Source organism: Lissotriton vulgaris, chromosome 5, assembly GCF_964263255.1.
Source record: "Lissotriton vulgaris chromosome 5, aLisVul1.2, whole genome shotgun sequence".
Lineage (NCBI taxonomy): Eukaryota > Metazoa > Chordata > Amphibia > Caudata > Salamandridae > Lissotriton > Lissotriton vulgaris.
Genome location: NC_141693.1, coordinates 362622920 through 362644431, shown reverse-complemented (window position 1 = coordinate 362644431; position 21512 = coordinate 362622920). Strand labels below are relative to the sequence as shown.

At 48.1% G+C, this 21512-nt stretch overlaps 1 protein-coding gene across 1 annotated transcript in view; it reads left to right on the top strand.

The window, feature by feature from the left end:
• The window catches only part of LOC147710906 (chloride channel protein ClC-Kb-like), a 237394-nt gene that overhangs the window by 174732 nt on the left and 41150 nt on the right, over positions 1–21512 (top strand). The window contains exon 14 of the mRNA XM_086921682.1: positions 10390–10603. Coding sequence (XP_086777808.1) covers positions 10390–10603 — 214 coding nt within the window. The remainder of the gene's footprint in view (positions 1–10389; positions 10604–21512) is intronic.

The window sequence follows — 21512 nt, the reverse complement described above, 5'->3', positions numbered from 1 at the left end:
TCTCCGAGTTGTCGGCTGAACGAACGGGGCAGAGAATGTTCGGCAGGATCTGTTCCGGGGTCACCAGGTGACAGCGGACGGCCGTCACACTGGCCCCTGTGTCACGTAGAGCTTCGGCCCTGCGCCCATTAATGTTCACCCACTGACTATATTTTCTAGTGTTGGCGGGTAGGGGAGCCCGCGGGACCATGTCTCTTCCCCCTAGGCACGCTAGAACCATGGCAGCCGGTTCCCACTCTTGTTGTTCTTGTTCGTATTCTTCCTGTTCTTCGGAGATTTGTTCTCCCCCCAGGGCGGCGGCAGCTACCTGGCGGGGTCTCGGAGTCTGGTTCTGTGGACAGTTCGGGTCATTGGCATAGTGGCCGACTCGCTGGCATCGGTGACACGTGACATTGGCTCAGAACCCCGGGCGCACCGGGGGGTTGCCCCGGTTGGCCGGGGGCGGGGTGCTGGCAGCGGCCGGGACGGTGTCTCTTCCTCGTCCCTGGCCTCCTCCTCCTCCTCGGGGACGGTGCTGACCTTGGTGGTTCCGGTTCTGTTCGTGTGGACCACTCCAGCCTACTCGAGTGCTCTCCCACCGGTCAGCCTCGGCGGCGAGCTGCCGTGGGTCAGTTAATTTACTGTCGAGGAGGTGCTGCCTGAGCTCGACGAAGCAGTTGTTAGAGAGATGCTCCCACACCATGAGATTAAAAAGTTGCTCGTAGGTCGTTACATGGCTTCCCTTGATCCAACCCTCGAAGGCTCGGCTGAAATAGTTCACATATTCCACCCAAGTTGTACCCGGGATCCGGGTGCAGTCTCGGAACCTCTGGCGGTACATTTCGGGTGTGAGCCCATATCGGGTGAGGAGGGCCGCCTTCATGTGGTCATAGGAGGTCATCAGATGGTCTGGGAGCTGTAACCGGGCATCGCGGCCTTCATTGACGAACCTCCCCCATAGACCGGCTCCCCAGTCACTTCGATCGATCCGGTGGGAGGTCATGGCGATCTCGTAGGCCTTGAACCACTGTTGTATGTTGTCATCTAAGAAATATTCTCGAACGACATCCTTGGGGATGTGTACTTTTTTCTCTGTCGCTCCTGGGGTGCGCGGTTGCTCGGGCACCCCCAGTTCTTTGTTCTGCTTCCGTAAGTCTATTTCTGCTAGTTTACGCTCGTGTTCGTACGCTAATCTTTTTTCTTCGAGCTGTCTCTGCCTCTGTTTTTCTTCCCGTTCTTCTCGGAGCCGCAGATGTTCTAGGTTCAGTTTTTGTTCGGCTAATTTGAGTTCACCGTCCATTTTGAGCCGGGCCATTTCTAACTCATGTAGTCTGTTTTTTTCTCTCTCTTGGATCTCTTCCTGCGAGAGACCCGTTCTTCGCTCCTCGGGAGCCGTGGTGTTCCTCTCTGATGTTGCAACGTTTTGGTCCGGGGGTCTGACGGCCCCGGTCTCTGCCCATGACTCAATGGCGTGCTTGAAATCGTCTTTAGTACTCAGACCGGTGGTAGCAATGCCTAGTTCAATACAGAATTGTTTCAATTCACGATGGCTGTACTCTTCCAATTTCTCCATTTGGAATTTCTCGGTGGATCCGCTCTCTTTGGTTGTCATTGTGGTTTCGTCGTGGGGTGAGCTACTCTCTGTACGATTACGCGTTGATTCGGATCGCGCCGCTGGCCACCAATGTTAGACGGACCGGGAGGGTCGGCCGAGGACAAGGGGAGAGGTCTCCAGGGAGAGCCGTCTCCAGCCATCGTACAGACAAGTAACTTCCCCCCCACAGATGTACACCACACAAAGATAAGGTTTAACGTTCTTTATAAGCAATCTCAAAGTACGGTGGAATGGTACAAGGAGGTCTGGACTCAGGGATCCCCTCGATTCTAGTCTCTTGGATGGGAAAAGGGGTAGCGGGACAGTCTTGTTACCAATCTGGTAGATGCGATGGTATGATGGATAGCTCACAATCCTCGAGCTCGGCGTTCTAGATGGACGGGCCACGGCAGTGCCGGAGGGTCCCGAGATGATTGTAGGAAGCGACGGTCCGCGGCGGCGCCAGCAGGTCCCGGTGAAGGTGGTAGTTACAACGGTCCGCGGCAGCGCCAGCAGGTCCCGACGAGGTTGACGGAGGTAGAAGGTTGCGGCAGCGCCAGCAGGCAAGACGATAGTTCACAAGGCAGGGCTACGGCAGCGCCAGTAGTCCGTCAAGGATGAGTTCTTCACAGTGTCTCTCGACTCCAGGATACAACCGCCTTCCTGCTCTGGAGCTGCCCCAGTTATAGGTCTGGCGCCCTTTGATGTCCGGACCCTCGCACTTGGAGGTCGGGAGGTCCGGGATGAGGGAGTCCAGACACCCAGCAGGGGGGTGGAGCCAGCGCCCGGGGAGGCTGGGGGCGATCGGCACCTGGCGGGGGAGAGCCATCGACACTTCTTCCTCCCATTGACCTGCCAAGTGGTCCGTTCACCTCCTGGGTGGAGGGTGGTGCCGGGATGTCGGGGCCTGGCCAGGCCCAGGGTTAAGGTCGAGTTGAGGCCATGCGGCCTCGTGGTGCAGTGTCCAAGATGGCGGCCGGGCCGGGCAATGGAGCTGGTAGTGGCCCGGGCCAATGATACAGAGATGTCCGGGGGCAGGAGTCCCGTAGGGGACGGGGTGCGGGTTGCTTCCGTGGGTAGCACCTGGAGGGCCGGGGCTCGGGCCCTGTCATGCGGGGAGGGAGCAAGCCCTTCATGTGGCCTGTCCAACACTTCCCTATTTATTGAATCTTTTTTTAGGGGTCCAATATAATGCGATACCGCCTGAGTCCTGGAAATACACCAATATAGCGATCTTTGCTAAAAAAGCAAACCCCCCCATCTTCCATCTTCATACAGGCCCATATCTCTTATAAACTCCGACTCAAAACTATATGCCAAGGTCTTAGCCAATCGGTTGAGTCGGGTCGTCGAGTGTCTTGTCTCCCCGTGGCAGCATGGCTTTATTCCGGGAAAGGGCACCACAGATCATACCCGAAGAGCCATTACCCTATTTGACATCATGGGCGCCACGGGGGGGCAGGATGTCGATGATCCTTCTCGACGCCGAGAAGGCATTTGACCGTGTGTCATGGCAATTTTTGTGGAACATCCTAAAACGGAATAATTTTGGGTATACATTTATTAATGCTGTAAAGGCCCTGTACGTAGGTCCAAAGGCAAAACTTAACATCTGTGGTTCTGAGTCGGAGGTTATTGAGATACAAAGAGGCACAAGGCAGGGCTGTCCCTGTTCCCCGATATTATTTGCCCTTTATATCAATCCCCTTATTGTATAATTGCTTTCCTCACCCGTTATTCAACCTGTTACAGTGGGTCTGTTCTCGACAAAAATTTTGGCTTATGCCGATGACGTGGCTGTGTTAACAACAAACCCAACTGAGGCAATTAGTGAAATTGAATTAATTACTCATACTTTTGGCATTTACTCAGGTTATTCCCTTAATAGGGATAAAACAATGGTCCTATGTACAAATAACACGACATTTGAAAGCCCTTATAAAGTGAAACAGGCAACATATTTAGGGGTCTGTATATCCTCTGACGTGAACGAAATCAACCATCTTAACTACACCCCCTTGATCAATAAAATAAAAGAAGACCTTAGAAGAGTGGACAATTTACACCTGTCTAATATTGGAAGGGCTAACTATTTAAAAATGAATATCTTCCCAAAAATACTCTACCTGTTCCGAACAATTCCGCTATTGGCTGGAGGTAGTTTTATTAAGATTCTTGACTCCTCCATGTCTAAGTTCATCTGGAGTTTTGGGAAGATTAGAAGAGCCCTACCACTCCTAACTTTACCTCTAGGTAGGGGGGGGGTTAGCTATCCCTAATTTAACTTTATATTTATGGGCAACACTCATTCAACACATGGGCCCTCTGTTAAATTCTAAAATATCTATTCCAATTAATAGAGAATTTTATATCCCTTCTATTTATGAGCTTAGCCTGGGGACCAAATGTCAGGGGCTATTCTTGAGGCAGGTTGAACCATCGTACTTTAAAAAAATTAAGTTAAAAGTAATTACTGATGCGTGGAAGGTTTGGAAATCTGTATCTAAACAACTAAATATTCCAAAATTTACAAAATACACCCCCTTGTGGAATAGCTCGATCCTTTCGGACTGCCTTAATGATAGCACCTCTCGGAGGTGGGAAAATGTAGGTATTAAGACAGTTGCAGATTTTTTAAGCCCAGGAAATACTACCACCTTTGACTGGCTTCAACAGAAATATACTATTCCTGCTACTGATTTTCTTAAATATTTTCAAGTATTTACGTATATTCGTAACTGTGTTCCCAGAATAGAATTGAACAACATTCACTTTTTCTCAGTCATTGGAAAACGATCTACCAGTATAGGTAGCCTATATCAATTATTGATTGAAAATACCAAGGATGATTTGGAGCGGGTGGAGCAAGCTTGGGCTCTAAGGTTGGGTAATCCAAATATAGACATTGATTTCTCTTTGGCCCTATCATCAAAATTGTTTATTGCCTCCAACCTTAAAGTTCAATACTACAGAGTTGTATATAACCTTTATTATACACCAGCAAAATTGTTTTCTTGGGGCTTGCATGCTGATGACAACTGCCCAAGATGTAGACAACCTCAAGCGAACTTAATTCACATGTTCGCCGAATGTCCCAAATTAGATCTATTAAAAATGATGATAATGAGATTCTGGGCCCAGGTTTTTGGACGGAATATAAGAGACTCAATAACCCTTTATGTGATGGGACATGATGATTCTTTGGGTCATAGTATTGAGGAGCAAAGGTCCATGTTTTTAGCAACTGCAATTTTACGTATTATTCTTGCTGCTCGTTGGAAGGACCTAGAGCCACCTACATTTCAGATGTGGCTTGGCCGATTTCTGGCCACTTATAAACAGGAGATCTCAATTTATGGCACTAGGGGTAAAAAAACTAGACTTCTTGGAAATCAGATTTGGGCCCCAATTTCTAATTGGTTCTCTAATGTGAAGCTGCCTGCCTTAAGTGTATCATCCTGATTTGATAGGAATATATTGTTTAATTTACTGCTTAATTAATTTATTGAAGTGTATAATATTGGATATATTGAATTTTGTATTTCTTTTTTTTCTTGTCTCTTTCATTGTTAATATTTTCTTTATACAGCTGATTTAGTTATTAATATGCTTGACTACTCATTTTGAAGTTTCAATATGTTTGAAATGTTTTAAATATATTTGACAATTATGTATTACTGTATTTTTTGACTGAATGTTGCTTAATAAAAAGATTTTAAAAAAAAGAGAATGCAGAGTGCAGATTCAGAGTGCAGATAGAGAGTGCAGAGTGCAGATTGAGAATGCAGAGTGCAGATTCAGAGTGCAGAGTGGGAGTGCAGATTGAGAGGTCAGAGTGCAGATTGAGAATGCAGAGTGCAGATTCAGAGTGCAGAGTGCGAGTGCAGAGTGCAGATTGAGAGTGCAGAGTGCAGATTGAGAATGCAGAGTGCAGATTCAGAGTGCAGAATCAGAGTGCAGATTCAGAGTGCAGAGTGCAGATTGAGAATGCAGAGTGCAGATTGAGAGTGCATATTGAGAGTGCAGATTGAGAGTGCAGATTGAGAGTGCAGATTCAGAGTGCAGATTCAGAGTGTAGAGTGCAGAGTGCAGATTGAGAATGCAGAGTGCAGAATCAGAGTGCAGATTCAGAGTGCAGATTCAGAGTGTAGAGTGCAGAGTGCAGAGTGCAAAGTGCGAGGGCAGAGTGCAGATTGAGAATGCAGAGTGCAGATTCAGAGTGCAGATTCAGAGTGGAGATTCAGAGTGCAGATTCAGAATGCAGAGTGCGAGTGCAGAGTGCATATTGAGAGTGCAGAGTGCAGATTGAAAATGCAGAGTGCAGATTCAGAGTGCGAGTGCAGATTGAGAATGCAGAGTGCAGATTCAGAGTGCAGATTCAGAGTGGAGATTCAGAGTGCAGATTCAGAATGCAGAGTGCGAGTGCAGAGTGCATATTGAGAGTGCAGAGTGCAGATTGAAAATGCAGAGTGCTGATTCAGAGTGCAGATTCAGAGTGCAGAGTGCAGATTGAGAATGCAGAGTGCAGATTGAGAATGCAGAGTGCAGATTCAGAGTGCAGATTCAGAGTGCAGATTCAGAGTGCAGATTCAGAGTGCAGATTCAGAGTGCAGAATCAGAGTGCAGATTCAGAGTACAGAATCAGAGTACAGATTCAGAGTGCAGATTCAGAGTGCAGATGCAGAGTGCAGATTGAGAATGCAGAGTGCAGATTGAGAATGCAGAGTGCAGATTGTGAGTGCAGATTCAGAGTGCAGATTCAGAGTGCAGATTCAGAGTGCAGTTTCAGAGTGCAGAGTGCGAGTGCAGAGTGCAGATTGAGAGTGCAGAGTGCAGATTGAGAGTGCAGAGTGCAGATTGAGAATGCAGAGTGCAGATTCAGAGTGCAGAGTGCGAGTGCAGAGTGCAGATTGAGAGTGCAGAGTGCAGATTGAGAATGCAGAGTGCAGATTCAGAGTGCAGATTCAGAGTGCAGAGTGCAGATTGAGAATGCAGAGTGCAGATTCAGAGTGCAGAGTGCGAGTGCAGAGTGCAGATTGAGAGTGCAGAGTGCAGATTGAGAATGCAGAGTGCAGATTCAGAGTGCAGATTCAGAGTGCAGAGTGCAGATTGAGAATGCAGAGTGCAGATTCAGAGTGCAGAGTGCGAGTGCAGAGTGCAGATTGAGAGTGCAGATTGAGAATGCAGAGTGCAGATTCAGAGTGCAGAGTGCAGATTGAGAATGCAGAGTGCAGATTGAGAATGCAGAGTGCAGATTCAGAGTGCAGATTCAGAGTGCAGAATCAGAAGGCAGAATCAGAGTGCAGAATCAGAGTGCAGAATCAGAGTGCATATTCAGAGTGCAGATTCAGAGTGCAGATTGAGAATGCAGAGTGCAGATTGAGAATGCAGAGTGCAGATTGTGAGTGCAGATTCAGAGTGCAGAGTGCAGATTCAGAGTGCAGAGTGCAGATTGAGAATGCAGAGTGCAGATTGAGAATGCATAGTGCAGATTCAGAGTGCAGAGTGCGAGTGCAGAGCGCAGATTCAGAGTGCAGAGTGCAGATTGAGAATGCAGAGTGCACATTCAGAGTGCAGATTCAGAGTGCAGAGTGCAGATTCAGAGTGCAGATTCAGAGTGCAGAGTGCATATTCAGAGTGCAGATTCTGAGTGCAGATTCTGAGTGCAGATTCTGAGTGCAGATTCAGAGTGCAGTTTCAGAGTGCACAATCAGAGTGCAGATTCAGAGTGCAGATTCAGAGTGCAGATTCAGAGTGCAGATTCAGAGTGCAGAATGCAGATTGCAGAATGCAGATTGAGAGTGCAGAGTGCAGATTGAGAATGCAGAGTGCAGATTCAGAGCGCAGATTCAGAGTGCAGATTCAGAGTGCAGTGAGTGCAGAATTCAGAGTGCAGGGTGCAGATTCAGAGTGAATGAGTGCAGAGTTCGTGTAGAGTGACAGTGAGTGCAGAGTGACTGCAGAGACAGTGTGTAAGGGTGCAGGGTGCACATTGTGTGAGTGTGCAGAACGAGTGTGCAGTATAAACAGTGTGTGACTATGCAGGGTGACATTGGGAGTGTGTGGGTGAGCAGTGTGTGAATGTGTAGGGGCAGTGTGTGAGTGTGCAGAAAACACTACACACACATACACCACACACACATACCATACACACACCACACACACATACACCACACACACATAGCACACACACAAACCACACACCTCACTCTCTCAACACCACACACTCATCACCACTCACCACAACACACTCACCACCACACTCTCTCCCCAGGCTCACCCCCACAGACTCACCACCACACACTCACCAGTACACAGAAAACAACACACACAACACCACACCCCCAGCCATCAATGAATGCTTTCACCATCCACAAACACCAACAACCATCAATGTACGCTTTCACCCCAAAAAAACTCCACCATGCATCCGTGCCGCTAAACACCCACGCACACAACAAACAATGTCAGTGCAACTTTCACTAAACACACACACACACCAACAGCTGACAGTACACCAGCCACTCTTTCAATTGGCACAATCATCAGCAGCTGTCAGTGCACATTACCATATACAATGCCATTATCTCAAACTCAAACAAACCGAGCCCTAATGCATTCCTAATGCTTGTTTAGAGAGGATGCGGGGGTATTGCGGGGAGGGAGGGGGTGGGGGGGTTATGCGCAGACTGCAGAGCATTTCTGTAATGAAGCTGTCAGGTCCCGGACCTGGAGGGAATAGGGGCAAGTGGCGTCACAAGGGGGGTGCGGACCGCACCGGGTGACACCCTCACAATGGGGTGACACCATCTAGTTTATCGTTTTGTCAGTGATATGCAAATTTGTGTTCATGTATGTTATGTCTCTATTTAATCTAATGGCATGCGCAGACCTACCTCGCCCTAATAATGCTCGTCTCGCAGCAGCCAAGGCTTGCTGCTAGCTGCACCAGTCTCGAGCCTCGGAGCCTGCTCCGCGAGCTCCAGATCACACATAGGGTGTACCGGCATCTCTGCTGACTAGCTTCAGATAGCTCCATCGATCCTCAGCTGTCAATGACGTGGCAGTCAGGTCAAGGGATCATGAACCATTCTGCTCAGTGCCATAAGGTCACTGAGGCAGATTGTTACCGTGTGTGTTAAAACGCACAATACGTGATAGAGTTGTGCAACAACTTTAAGATGGGCTGTGCAGCTAGCAAGATTGTTTATCCTGCAGCTCAAGTGGAATAGCAGAGCATTTAAAAATGCTTTCAGCTTTATCATTTAATTATTGCAGAACGTGGTCTTCAGAGTAAAAAACGTGTTTTGTTCTCACTTTTTAGGACACGCCTAGCTCTCCGGTTGCCTTATAACGAGGGAGATCGGCACATCCTCATTTTGATACTTGTGGTTTTGACATTTCTATTATAGACCTCTAAGAACAAGAACACAAAGATTTAAAAAAAAGATGGTTGGGTGCTTCGCTGCTTCTTTTTGTGTCAATAGATTGCGTGGATGACAGCGGAGGAAAGATGGTGCAGACAGAGGGAATGATGGTGCAGGCGGAGGGAGAGATGGTGCAGGCAGGGGGTGAGATGGTGCAGGCGGAGGGGAGATGGTGCAGGCGGAGGGAGAGATGGTGCAGGCGGAGGGAGAGATGGTGCAGGCAGAGGGAATGATGGTGCAGGCGGAGGGAGAGATGGTGCAGGCAGGGGGTGAGATGGTGCAGCGGAGGGGAGATGGTGCAGGCGGAGGGGAGATGGTGCAGGCGGAGGGAGAGATGGTGCAGGCAGAGGGAATGATGGTGCAGGCGGAGGGAGAGATGGTGCAGGCAGGGGGTGAGATGGTGCAGGCGGAGGGGAGATGGTGCAGGCGGAGGGGAGATGGTGCAGGCGGAGGGAGAGATGGTGCAGGCAGGGGGTGAGATGGTGCAGGCGGGGGAGATAGTGTGAACAAAGGGAGAGATGGTGCAGGCAGAGGGGAGATGGTGCAGACAGAGGGAGAGATGGTGCAGGCGGAGGGGAGATGATACAGGCAGAGGGAGAGATGGTGCAGGCGGAGGGGAGATGGTGCAGGCAGAGGGAGAGATGGTGCAGGCAGAGGTAGAGATGGTGCAGACAGAGGGAGAGATGGTGCAGGCGGAGGGGAAATGGTACAGCCAGAGGGAGAGATGGTGCAGGCAGAGGGGAGATGGTGCAGGCAGAGGGAGAGATGGTGCAGACAGAGGGAGAGATGGTGCTGGCAGAGGGGAGATGGTGCAGGCAGAGGGGAGATGGTGTGCGCACAGGGAGCGATGGTGCAACCAGAGAGGAGATGGTGCAGGCAGAGGGGAGATGAGGCAGGCAGAGGGTGAAATGGTGCAGGCAGAGGGGAGATGGTGCGGACAGAGGGAGAGTTGGTGCAGGCAGAGGGGACATGGTGCAGGCAGAGGGTGAATTGGTCCATCCGGTAAATTGTGAGGGGGTGACACCATGAGTTACCCGCACCGGGTGACACCAACCCTAGTGACGCCACTGCAAATGAGAGGAGGGGACTGGGGGTGACAAGGGATGGGGCAATGTGGGAGTTAGCACTGAAACCATTCTTATGGTCCGTTATTTGGCACTGGAGGACTCGGAGGAGGTCCATCATGGATTCTTGGGGTAAGTCGTGAGGGGGTGACACCATGAGTTACCCGCACTGGGTGACACCAACCCTAGTGACGCCGCTGCCCCGGGCCTGTGGTAATCATTTGCTCTCTGTGCAGACGTCATCTGCACAGTATCTGTATCCCGTCTTGAATATTGTGCACATAGCCCTGTCTGAGGAGCTCAGTTTTCTTCTTATTTCTTTCAGGAGCGGCTGCTTTTTCCGGTGCTGTCACCCATACCCTATCAACAGCACTTCTGGCTTTCGAGGCAACAGGACAAATTGCCCATATCTTGCCCGTTCTCTTGGCGGTGTTGGTCGCCAATGCCATATCCCAGAAGTTTCAGCCTTCCTTCTATGATGGCACAATTATCGTGAAGAAACTGCCCTACCTACCCCGGATCCGCAGCAGGCACATAGGGTGAGTCACCAAGCAGCTGCACTTACACATGCTTGCACAAACGTAATCAGTGCACGTGCTGTCCAGCTATTCACCCAGAACCAGAAAATTAACACTCTTACACTCTAATGCCATAGTTACAGCACATTATTCATATATGCTTACACAATCCTCATATTCAAGCACAGTTCACCAACAGCACAATACACTCCCAGATACAGCTTACAAATCGAAGCAAACCAGAGCACAATCCTCCACATAACTCACACACAGCCACAGTAAAGGACACTCTGACACTAGTTAGTACACACTTAAATGTGTACATTTGTGTACTGAACCTTTCATTCCAATAGATATTTGTGGAAGGGGTTATGAAGAAAGTCATATCTGGGCTTTTAAAATATCTTCAATTAGGACCATACAGGAGTCTAATAGTAATCATATGCTTTATCACGATGCAATCGATAATCAATGGTTAGTGGTCAATAAGTTTCAGTTGCTATTCAAGTAAATTCTAGAGAACTTCATAATGATTGTCAGCTATGTCAGTCTGATGTGGGGCCCTTTTGCAATGGAATGTGTGATAACTGTGTGCCTGACAATTAGCAGAAGACACGACTATCTTTGAACTCACATGTATAACATGCTGTTAACCAATCAGAACATGATATGAGATGATGGAACAACAAAAGAAACTGCATCAATAATTTCCAGTCTTAGGTGGTGTAATAATATTCCCCTCATTTTTAGATCTCTTTTGTTCAGAGTTTAAAATGGCTCTCCATTTTCGTGTAAAATTGTTAAAATCTATTCTTAAATGTGATAATAAATTAGGAGGCATTGGTTTTGTAACCATCCAGTTATTGTGTTAAAAAGCATGCTAGTTACCCTCTCACTCAATAAGCGGTTTGTGCCTGGTGGGATCAATTAATTGACAAAATACATTTAAATGCATTCATGCATCTCGGTATGCAGTTTCTATCTCCTTTAATAGACAACAAAGGAGCTCATCTGAGATAGTTTAATCTTGAACAAGATTAATTGATCAATTCAATCATTGTTCGCTCTCAGTCAGGTTAAGTTTACGCAGCGTATTTCTTACTTTTATTACATGTAAAAGTTAAAATCTAATATGACACTACTCTATTCCACTCTATGCTACACAACTCAACCCCACTCTATGCCAATATACGCCATTCTACTCCATGCCACCCCATTGGATGCCACTCTACTCTGTCATTCTACTCTATGTCACCCTACCCTACTCTACCCCAATTTCTGCCACTCTACACCACTCCACTTTAATCCACTCTACACCACTCTACTCTACTCTATGCCCCTCTCTGCCCCTCCACTCTGCGCCACCTCACTCTACACCACTCTACTCTATGCCACTCTACTCTATGGCACTCCATTCCACTGTACACCACTCCATACCACTCTACTCTACTCTGACACTATACTCCAAGCCACTCTACTCTATGCTACACCACTCCACTCTACTCTACGCCGCCCACAGCATACCATTGATTTTGTCATTGTCACTCTCTTTGCAATCTTTTGATTGCTTAACTCCCATCGGCTTCCCTTCCTTTCTTGCGTCAGATGCTCCCTGGAGCATTGACCAAGTACAAGTGTTCTTCCTTGTCCTTTTGTCAATGTACTATTTTTTTCAGTATTATTCCCGAATGTGCAGTGTGCTTTCCTACTTTTACCACTGGCATACAGCTGTTGCTTTCACCGTGTCTGCCATCTTTATCAATGATTTAGTCACTTACACTCAGAACTGTACTCTTCTACACCACTCTGCTATACGCTAATCTACTCCATGCCACTCCAGTCTGCTCTATGCCACTCTACACCAATCCACTCCATGTCACTCCACTCTACCCAGCGCTACTTTAGTCTACTCTATGCCACTCCACTCCACTCCACGCTACTTTGCTTTATGCCACTCCACTTTATGCCACTCTTCTTCGTGCCACTGTACCCTACCCCACTTTATCAATCATAACATTTGTATAGCACGCTACTCACCCGGAAGGGTCTCAAGGCGCTTGGGGGAGGGGGTCCGCTACTGCTCGAACAGCCAGGTCTTGAGTTGTCTCCTGAAGGCGAGGTGGTCCTGGGTCAGCCGAAGGTGGATATGGAGGGAGTTCCATGTCTTGGCCGCCAGGTAGGAGAAGGATCTGCCTCCGGCGGTTGCTCTTCGGATGCGTGATACAGCGGCGAGGGTGAGGCTAGTAGACCGTAGCTGGCGGGTGGGCGTGTAGAAGGTCAGGCGGTCGTTGAGGTACTTGGGGCCCAGGTCGTGGAGAGACTTATGTGCGTGGGTGAGGAGCCTGAACGTGATCCTCTTGTTGACGGGGCGCCAGTGCAGGTCCCTCAGGTGGCCGGAGATATGGCTGCATCGGGGGATGTCCAGGATGAGTCGGGCGGAGGCATTCTGGATGCGTTGGAGTCTTTTCTGTAGCTTGGCTGTGGTTCCGGCGTAGAGGGTCTTTCCGTAGTCCAATCGGCTGGTGACGAGGGTGTGGGTGACCGTCTTCCTGGTTTCAGTTGGGATCCATCGGAAGATCTTGCGAAGCATGCGTAGGGTGTGAAAGCATGATGAGGAGACGGCGTTGACTTGTCTGGTCATCGAGAGGGAGGAGTCCAGGATGAAGCCCAGGTTGCGTGCGTGGTCAGTTGGCTTGGGAGCGGTGCCCAGGGCTGGGGGCCACCAGGAGTCGTCCCAGGCGGAGGGCGATGGTCCCAGGATGAGGACTTCCGTCTTGTCTGAGTTCAGTTTCAGGCGGCTGTTCTTCATCCACTCGGCAACGTCTTTCATCTTTCAACTTTAGTCCACACCACACCACTCCATTCTATGCCATTCAATGCCACTGCCAATGCCACTGCCAATGCCACTGTATGCCACTCTACTCTACGCCACTCCATTCCACTTCACTCTCTGCCACTGTACTCTACACCACTCTACTCCACGACTCTCTAAACCACTTTATGCTTCTCCACTTCACTCTACACCCCTGTACTCCACACCACTCTACTCTATGCCACTCCACTCTAAGCCAAACAATGCCAGTCCATGCCTCTCTATGCTACTCCATGCCACTATACTCCATGCCTCTCCACTGCACTCTATGCCACTGTACTCTATCCCACTCTGTTTTACGCTACTCTACTCTATTCCATGCCAATCCACTCCACGCCACTCTACACAACTTTACTCTAGGCCACACTGTTCTACGTGATGCCACTCTATGCTGCTCCATACCACTTTACTCTATGCCACTTTATACCACTCCATGTCACTCTATGCCACTGTACTCTATGCTACTCTGTTCTACTCCATTCTACTCTATGCCACACCACTCCACACCACTCTACTTCGCGCCAATTCACTCTCCTATATTCCACTCCATGCTACTCTACACTACTTCACTTTATGCCACACTGTTCTATGCTACTCCTCTCCATGCCAAACAATGACCCTCCACTGCACTCTATGCCGCTCCATGGCCCTCTACTCCAAACCACTCTATGCCACTCCACTTCAGTCTATGCCACTCTACTCTACTCCACTCAGCTCTACTCTACTCTTCTCAGCTCTACTCTACTCCCCTCCACCCCAAACAATGCTTCTCTATGGCTTTCCACGTAATTCTACGCCACTCTATGCCACTCCACGCCATGATATACACTCCATTCTACTCCATGTGATTCGCCTCTGCTCCATTTTATGACATCTCCTCTCTATGCATCTCCACTCTGCGCCAATCCACTCTATGCCACTCCAATCTATGCCATGCTAGTCTGCATCAGGCCAATGTCTTTTAGCCATGCTAAACAGCAACCACACTTTTGTACAACATGGCGAAAAGACACTGGCAAAGCCAAAAGCTCGCACATACCCAAGACCCATTGGTTTTGCCATTGCTTGTCATACAGACCCTTCAGAATATGGCGATTCTGTAATTTGGAAAAAGTCGCAAATTTGGGATTTTTGTAAAATTCCTGCAATTTTTACAAAAGGGTCTGCAAAATTGGAGACAAAAAAACGGACCCTTTATTTCCTGGCTCTGCTCTGCTTCTGAGCCAGTAAAAGGAGGGTGAACAATAGTCTAGCTTGCAGGAGAAGTGTTAACGTCCTCTGCTGCCTTCCTTTGAAATGCACAGAGCACCCCTTCTGTGCAATGAGCCATCGGCCCGTCCGCTTCTCTGCAGGCGCTTGGACCGAACTTCTGTTCACCACTAATTACCCCTCCATTGACTCCTCCTTTTTTTAATATGGCGAACTTGGCACTAGGGCATTTCTCCTATACCACCCCCACTCCCCTGCTGCGCTGACTCCTCTCTTGCCCTACTCTTCCCATGACTTATCTGGCCCTCCCCAGACTCTTATACCCCGCTCCTGTGCCCTTCCCCAACCCACAGGGAATGCAGGTTGACTGATGCCATGAAGAGCAGGTTTCATATTGGATTTTGCACTCTGTGGCTTGAGACATCCTCCACTTTGAGACACTGCTGCAGGAGAATCTATGAGGTAACAGCTTGTGACAGAGCACAGTCTCCAGCAGGCCCAGCAGTATTTTTGTGGCAGGCACATTTCTGCCTTTGGTAAAAATACATATTTCTTAAGAACAAGGGTACCCCATAAGGCGAACCTGGGGTAGTAGTGATTGTTTTGAAAGAACAATGGTTCAAGGGTGGCCTAATAAGGTCCTGAGCGAAAGTATAGCGTAGGAATAATTCACGCTAGGGAGCTGAAGATGTAGGTACATATAGAATTATTTATTTTCTCTTTCAACATTTATCAAAAAAGTTTCAGGTGCTCATATGAGTGACAAAGTGCATAACGTGACACAAGTGAACATAGTGAAAACGGAATGTCACACAACAACAAGGTAAAAGACCACATACATATATACAATGGGGGGGATATATTTTCTTGAGTAGGTCGACGATGTTTCGATCTATATTATTTTTGATCATCATCAGGACTGGGGAGCTTCCTGAAATGTGGAGAAGTAATTAAAATTAAAAAAAGGAACCTACATATACATTCTCTTAGCATAGTGATTTTGGTGCTCCCCGTGGCAGGATACAATTCCATGCACAGTACAATGTAATTGGGAAGGTGGCGCTTAGCAATAAACCAATGTGTGCTGCGCTATTTTTATTAATCAGGGGAAAGGGGGGGGCGCTTAGTGACATGTGGGCCCTGATTCATTCTCACTTACTCTGTAGTTAGTATAGTCCTTTAGGCTCAAAAACTTAATTCAGAATCGGTAAGACATCAGCCGGTTGGCAGGCGTAATTTCTGGGGGATCAGAGAAAACTATGTCACATCGTAGTACATTTACAATAGTCATTGATGCTAATAAAAACCTTACATAATCGCTGTCTATTGCGGGTCGGTAGTGACTAAAAGCGGTGGCCCAAGTAAAGATCATTTAGTTAAACATGTATATCATGGTTTGGTTATGCGAGAATGAAGGAGGAGCATCTATTAAATCATTTTGACTCAAGAGTCCAGTCATGTGAGCGGAAAAAATAGTAGCAACACATACTTAGATTAATTAAAACCAACTAAACATAGGCTAGGAGACAGAGAAGTTGTCAACATTTTGGAAATCTAAACTTAACGCGCAATTGCAGGCATGACTTATTAATTTCAAGGTGTATCAGAAAGCAAAGTCTGGACAGTTCGGCAGACCAGTTTAAGGATCCTTCTTGCGCCTAATGAACAAAAATTTTAAGGCATACATATTATGACCTCAAGTTGAAGTATAAACAGCGAGAAGGAGGGCAAAAAAGGCGGGCACTTACTAAGTGATTTTTTCTGCGCTGCATTAGGGGTCTATTTAGTGATTTGGGAAACGTAACAACATCGATCGGCCAACTGCTTGCCAGGAGCTGGGGCACTAGAATGTGGTCGGGTTAGGATTGCTGGGTAAAATTACTCACAAAAAGGGACAGGGTCGCAGAGTCACTTACTTAATCAGGGATTGTAGACTGTTGCGAAGGCGGTCCGACTGCTTGTCAATTGCTTGCCAGGAGCTGGGGCACAAGAGTAAAGACGGGTTAGGGATGATTGCCGGGCAAAATTTACTTAGAAACGGGGCAGGGTCGCGGAGTCACTTACTTAATCAGGGCATGAAGGCTGCTGCCAAGGGGGTCCGAGTACCTCGCTTCTAGGATTACTCACGCTCAATGCCCGATCCGGAGCGCGTTAAGAATACTTCCTGGTGGCGCGCGCATGCATTCGGCTATATTCTATGCGCATGCGTGTTCGGGAGCACTAACTGAGTCGCGAGTATAGTGTATCGAAAACCGCGCATGGGCAGTGTAGTTTAGGTCGTGACAGAATGTGGAGCATTAATGAATAGAGCACAAGCACGAATTAGGAGATTGGAATAGAGTAATGCTATTAGGATCTTGCTTGAAATTGAGGTAATCAGGCAGATCGAATTTGCTGGGTGTAATGGAATTAGGTGTGGGCGAATCAAGGTCATGGGTAGGAGGTGAAGTAGTTTTTCAATAGTTATACTAATATGCATAGATGTATATCTAAAGGAATATTTAGATCTTTACAGTATAGCAATATTAAAGTTAAAAACATTTTGATCATATGTAGTTTACTGCATGCAGCACGTTGGCAAAGCTAATCAGGTAACCATATTCCATTCATCGAGGGAATTTAGTCCTTTCTCAATAGTCTTGCAATTGTAGATCCATTTGCACTCCAGGCGGTTCAGGGTAGTTTGTTGATGATTACCACCCCTTGCATTGGGTGTTAGTTTGTCAATGACTTGCCACTTCAAGTCGTTTTCATTGTGGCCAAATTCTATGAAATGTTCAACCAGAGGAGCTGTAGTTACTCTGCATCGGATTCTGCTCCTATGTTGGGACATCCGAGTCTTTACTTGTTGGGTTGTTTGGCCAATATATAGCAACTTGAAGTGGCAAGACTATTGAGAAAGGACTAAATTCCCTCGATTGCTATACTGTAAAGATCTAAATATTCCTTTAGATATACATCTATGCATATTAGTATAACTATTGAAAAACTACTTCACCTCCTACCCATGATCTTGATTCGCCCACACCTAAATTCCATTACACCCAGCAAATTCGACCTGCCTGATTACCTCAATTTCAAGCAAGATCCTAATAGCATTACTCTATTCCAATCTCCTAATTCGTGCTTGTGCTCTATTCATTAATGCTCCACATTCTGTCACGACCTAAACTACACTGCCCATGCGCGGTTTTCGATACACTATACTCACGTCTCAGTTAGTGCTCCCAAACACGCATGCTCATAGAATATAGCCAAATGCATGCGCGCGCCACCAGGAAGTATTCTTAACGCGCTCCGGATCGGGCATTGAGCGTGAGTAATCCTAGAAGCGAGGTACTCGGACCCCCTTGGCAGCAGCCTTCATGCCCTGATTAAGTAAGTGACTCCGCGACCCTGCCCCGTTTCTAAGTAAATTTTGCCCTGCAATCATCCCTAAGCCGACTTTACTCTTGTGCCCCAGCTCCTGGCAAGCAATTGACAAGCAGTCGGACCCCCTTCGCAACAGTCCACATGCCCTGATTAAGTAAGTATTTACAAAAAGGGGTGGTGAGGGACAGAGTCTCTGAATTAAGCAGAAAGCTCTCACCCAGTCAAGAGATCAGGGCTAGATCCAACACCGTTTTTTAGCTCACTGCACCATCCCAGTTTCAGAACCTGGCTGTATGCAAATTAGTCTGTTCCTGTCCCAGTGCATGATGGGAACAGGGCAAACCAAACTACAAAAGCCAATTCTTACACTGGGAAGGAAACAAGCTCCCGGGGACCGGTTTCTGGCATTACAGCCGTCTTCGGCCCGGTTTGCTTGAATCCTGATGGTGCAATGAGCAAGGGTCTCACATCTGAGAATACCCTTCCACGCTTAGGGTGGACAAAAATATTTACAAAAAGGGGTGGTGAGGGACAGAGTCTCTGAATTAAGCAGAAAGCTCTCACCCAGTCAAGAGATCAGGGCTAGATCCAACACCGTTTTTTAGCTCACTGCACCATCCCAGTTTCAGAACCTGGCTGTATGCAAATTAGTCTGTTCCTGTCCCAGTGCATGATGGGAACAGGGCAAACCAAACTACAAAAGCCAATTCTTACACTGGGAAGGAAACAAGCTCCCGGGGACCGGTTTCTGGCATTACAGCCGTCTTCGGCCCGGTTTGCTTGAATCCTGAAATGATGGATCAAGCCCTGATCTTTGGACTGGGTAAGAGTGGTCTGCTCAATTCAGACACTCTGTTCATCACCACCCCCTTTTGTAAATCGATTTTGGCCACTATAGGTGTGGCAGGGTATACTCAGACATGAGTCCCTTTCTCACTGCTCCATCAGGATTCAAGCAAGCCGGGCCGAAGAGGCTGAAATGCCAGAAACCGGTCCCCGGTAGCTTGTCTCCTTTCTGGTAAAGAATTGGCTTGGTAGTTTAGTCTGCCCTGTTCCCATGATGCACTGGGCCAGGGACAGACTGATTTGCATATAGCCATGTTCTGAGCTGGGATGGGGCAGTGAGATAAATAACGGTGATGGATCAAGCCCTGATCTTTGGACTGGGTAAGAGTGGTCTGCTCAATTCAGACACTCTGTTCATCACCACCCCCTTTTGTAAATCGATTTTGGCCACTATAGGTGTGGCAGGGTATACTCAGACATGAGTCCCTTTCTCACTGCTCCATCAGGATTCAAGCAAGCCGGGCCGAAGAGGCTGAAATGCCAGAAACCGGTCCCCGGTAGCTTGTCTCCTTTCTGGTAAAGAATTGGCTTGGTAGTTTAGTCTGCCCTGTTCCCATGATGCACTGGGCCAGGGACAGACTGATTTGCATATAGCCATGTTCTGAGCTGGGATGGGGCAGTGAGATAAATAACGGTGATGGATCAAGCCCTGATCTTTGGACTGGGTAAGAGTGGTCTGCTCAATTCAGACACTCTGTTCATCACCACCCCCTTTTGTAAATCGATTTTGGCCACTATAGGTGTGGCAGGGTATACTCAGACATGAGTCCCTTTCTCACTGCTCCATCAGGATTCAAGCAAGCCGGGCCGAAGAGGCTGAAATGCCAGAAACCGGTCCCCGGTAGCTTGTCTCCTTTCTGGTAAAGAATTGGCTTGGTAGTTTAGTCTGCCCTGTTCCCATGATGCACTGGGCCAGGGACAGACTGATTTGCATATAGCCATGTTCTGAGCTGGGATGGGGCAGTGAGATAAATAACGGTGATGGATCAAGCCCTGATCTTTGGACTGGGTAAGAGTGGTCTGCTCAATTCAGACACTCTGTTCATCACCACCCCCTTTTGTAAATCGATTTTGGCCACTATAGGTGTGGCAGGGTATACTCAGACATGAGTCCCTTTCTCACTGCTCCATCAGGATTCAAGCAAGCCGGGCGAAGAGGCTGAAATGCCAGAAACCGGTCCCCGGTAGCTTGTCTCCTTTCTGGTAAAGAATTGGCTTGGTAGTTTAGTCTGCCCTGTTCCCATGATGCACTGGGCCAGGGACAGACTGATTTGCATATAGCCAAGTTCTGAGCTGGGATGGGGCAGTGAGATAAATAACGGTGATGGATCAAGCCCTGATCTTTGGACTGGGTAAGAGTGGTCTGCTCAATTCAGACACTCTGTTCATCACCACCCCCTTTTGTAAATCGATTTTGGCCACTATAGGTGTGGCAGGGTATACTCAGACATGAGTCCCTTTCTCACTGCTCCATCAGGATTCAAGCAAGCCGGGCCGAAGAGGCTGAAATGCCAGAAACCGGTCCCCGGTAGCTTGTCTCCTTTCTGGTAAAGAATTGGCTTGGTAGTTTAGTCTGCCCTGTTCCCATGATGCACTGGGCCAGGGACAGACTGATTTGCATATAGCCATGTTCTGAGCTGGGATGGGGCAGTGAGATAAATAACGGTGATGGATCAAGCCCTGATCTTTGGACTGGGTAAGAGTGGTCTGCTCAATTCAGACACTCTGTTCATCACCACCCCCTTTTGTAAATCGATTTTGGCCACTATAGGTGTGGCAGGGTATACTCAGACATGAGTCCCTTTCTCACTGCTCCATCAGGATTCAAGCAAGCCGGGCCGAAGAGGCTGAAATGCCAGAAACCGGTCCCCGGTAGCTTGTCTCCTTTCTGGTAAAGAATTGGCTTGGTAGTTTAGTCTGCCCTGTTCCCATGATGCACTGGGCCAGGGACAGACTGATTTGCATATAGCCATGTTCTGAGCTGGGATGGGGCAGTGAGATAAATAACGGTGATGGATCAAGCCCTGATCTTTGGACTGGGTAAGAGTGGTCTGCTCAATTCAGACACTCTGTTCATCACCACCCCCTTTTGTAAATCGATTTTGGCCACTATAGGTGTGGCAGGGTATACTCAGACATGAGTCCCTTTCTCACTGCTCCATCAGGATTCAAGCAAGCCGGGCCGAAGAGGCTGAAATGCCAGAAACCGGTCCCCAGTAGCTTGTCTCCTTTCTGGTAAAGAATTGGCTTGGTAGTTTAGTCTGCCCTGTTCCCATGATGCACTGGGCCAGGGACAGACTGATTTGCATATAGCCATGTTCTGAGCTGGGATGGGGCAGTGAGATAAATAACGGTGATGGATCAAGCCCTGATCTTTGGACTGGGTAAGAGTGGTCTGCTCAATTCAGACACTCTGTTCATCACCACCCCCTTTTGTAAACTGATTAAGTAAGTGACTCTGCGACCCTGCCCCGTTTTTTGAGTAATTTTACCCGGCAATCCTAACCCGACCACATTCTTGTGCCCCAGCTCCTGGCAAGCAGTTGACAAGCAGTTGGCCGATCAATGTTGTTACGTTTCCCAAATCACTAAATGGACCCCTAACTAATGCAGCGCAGAAAAAATCACTTA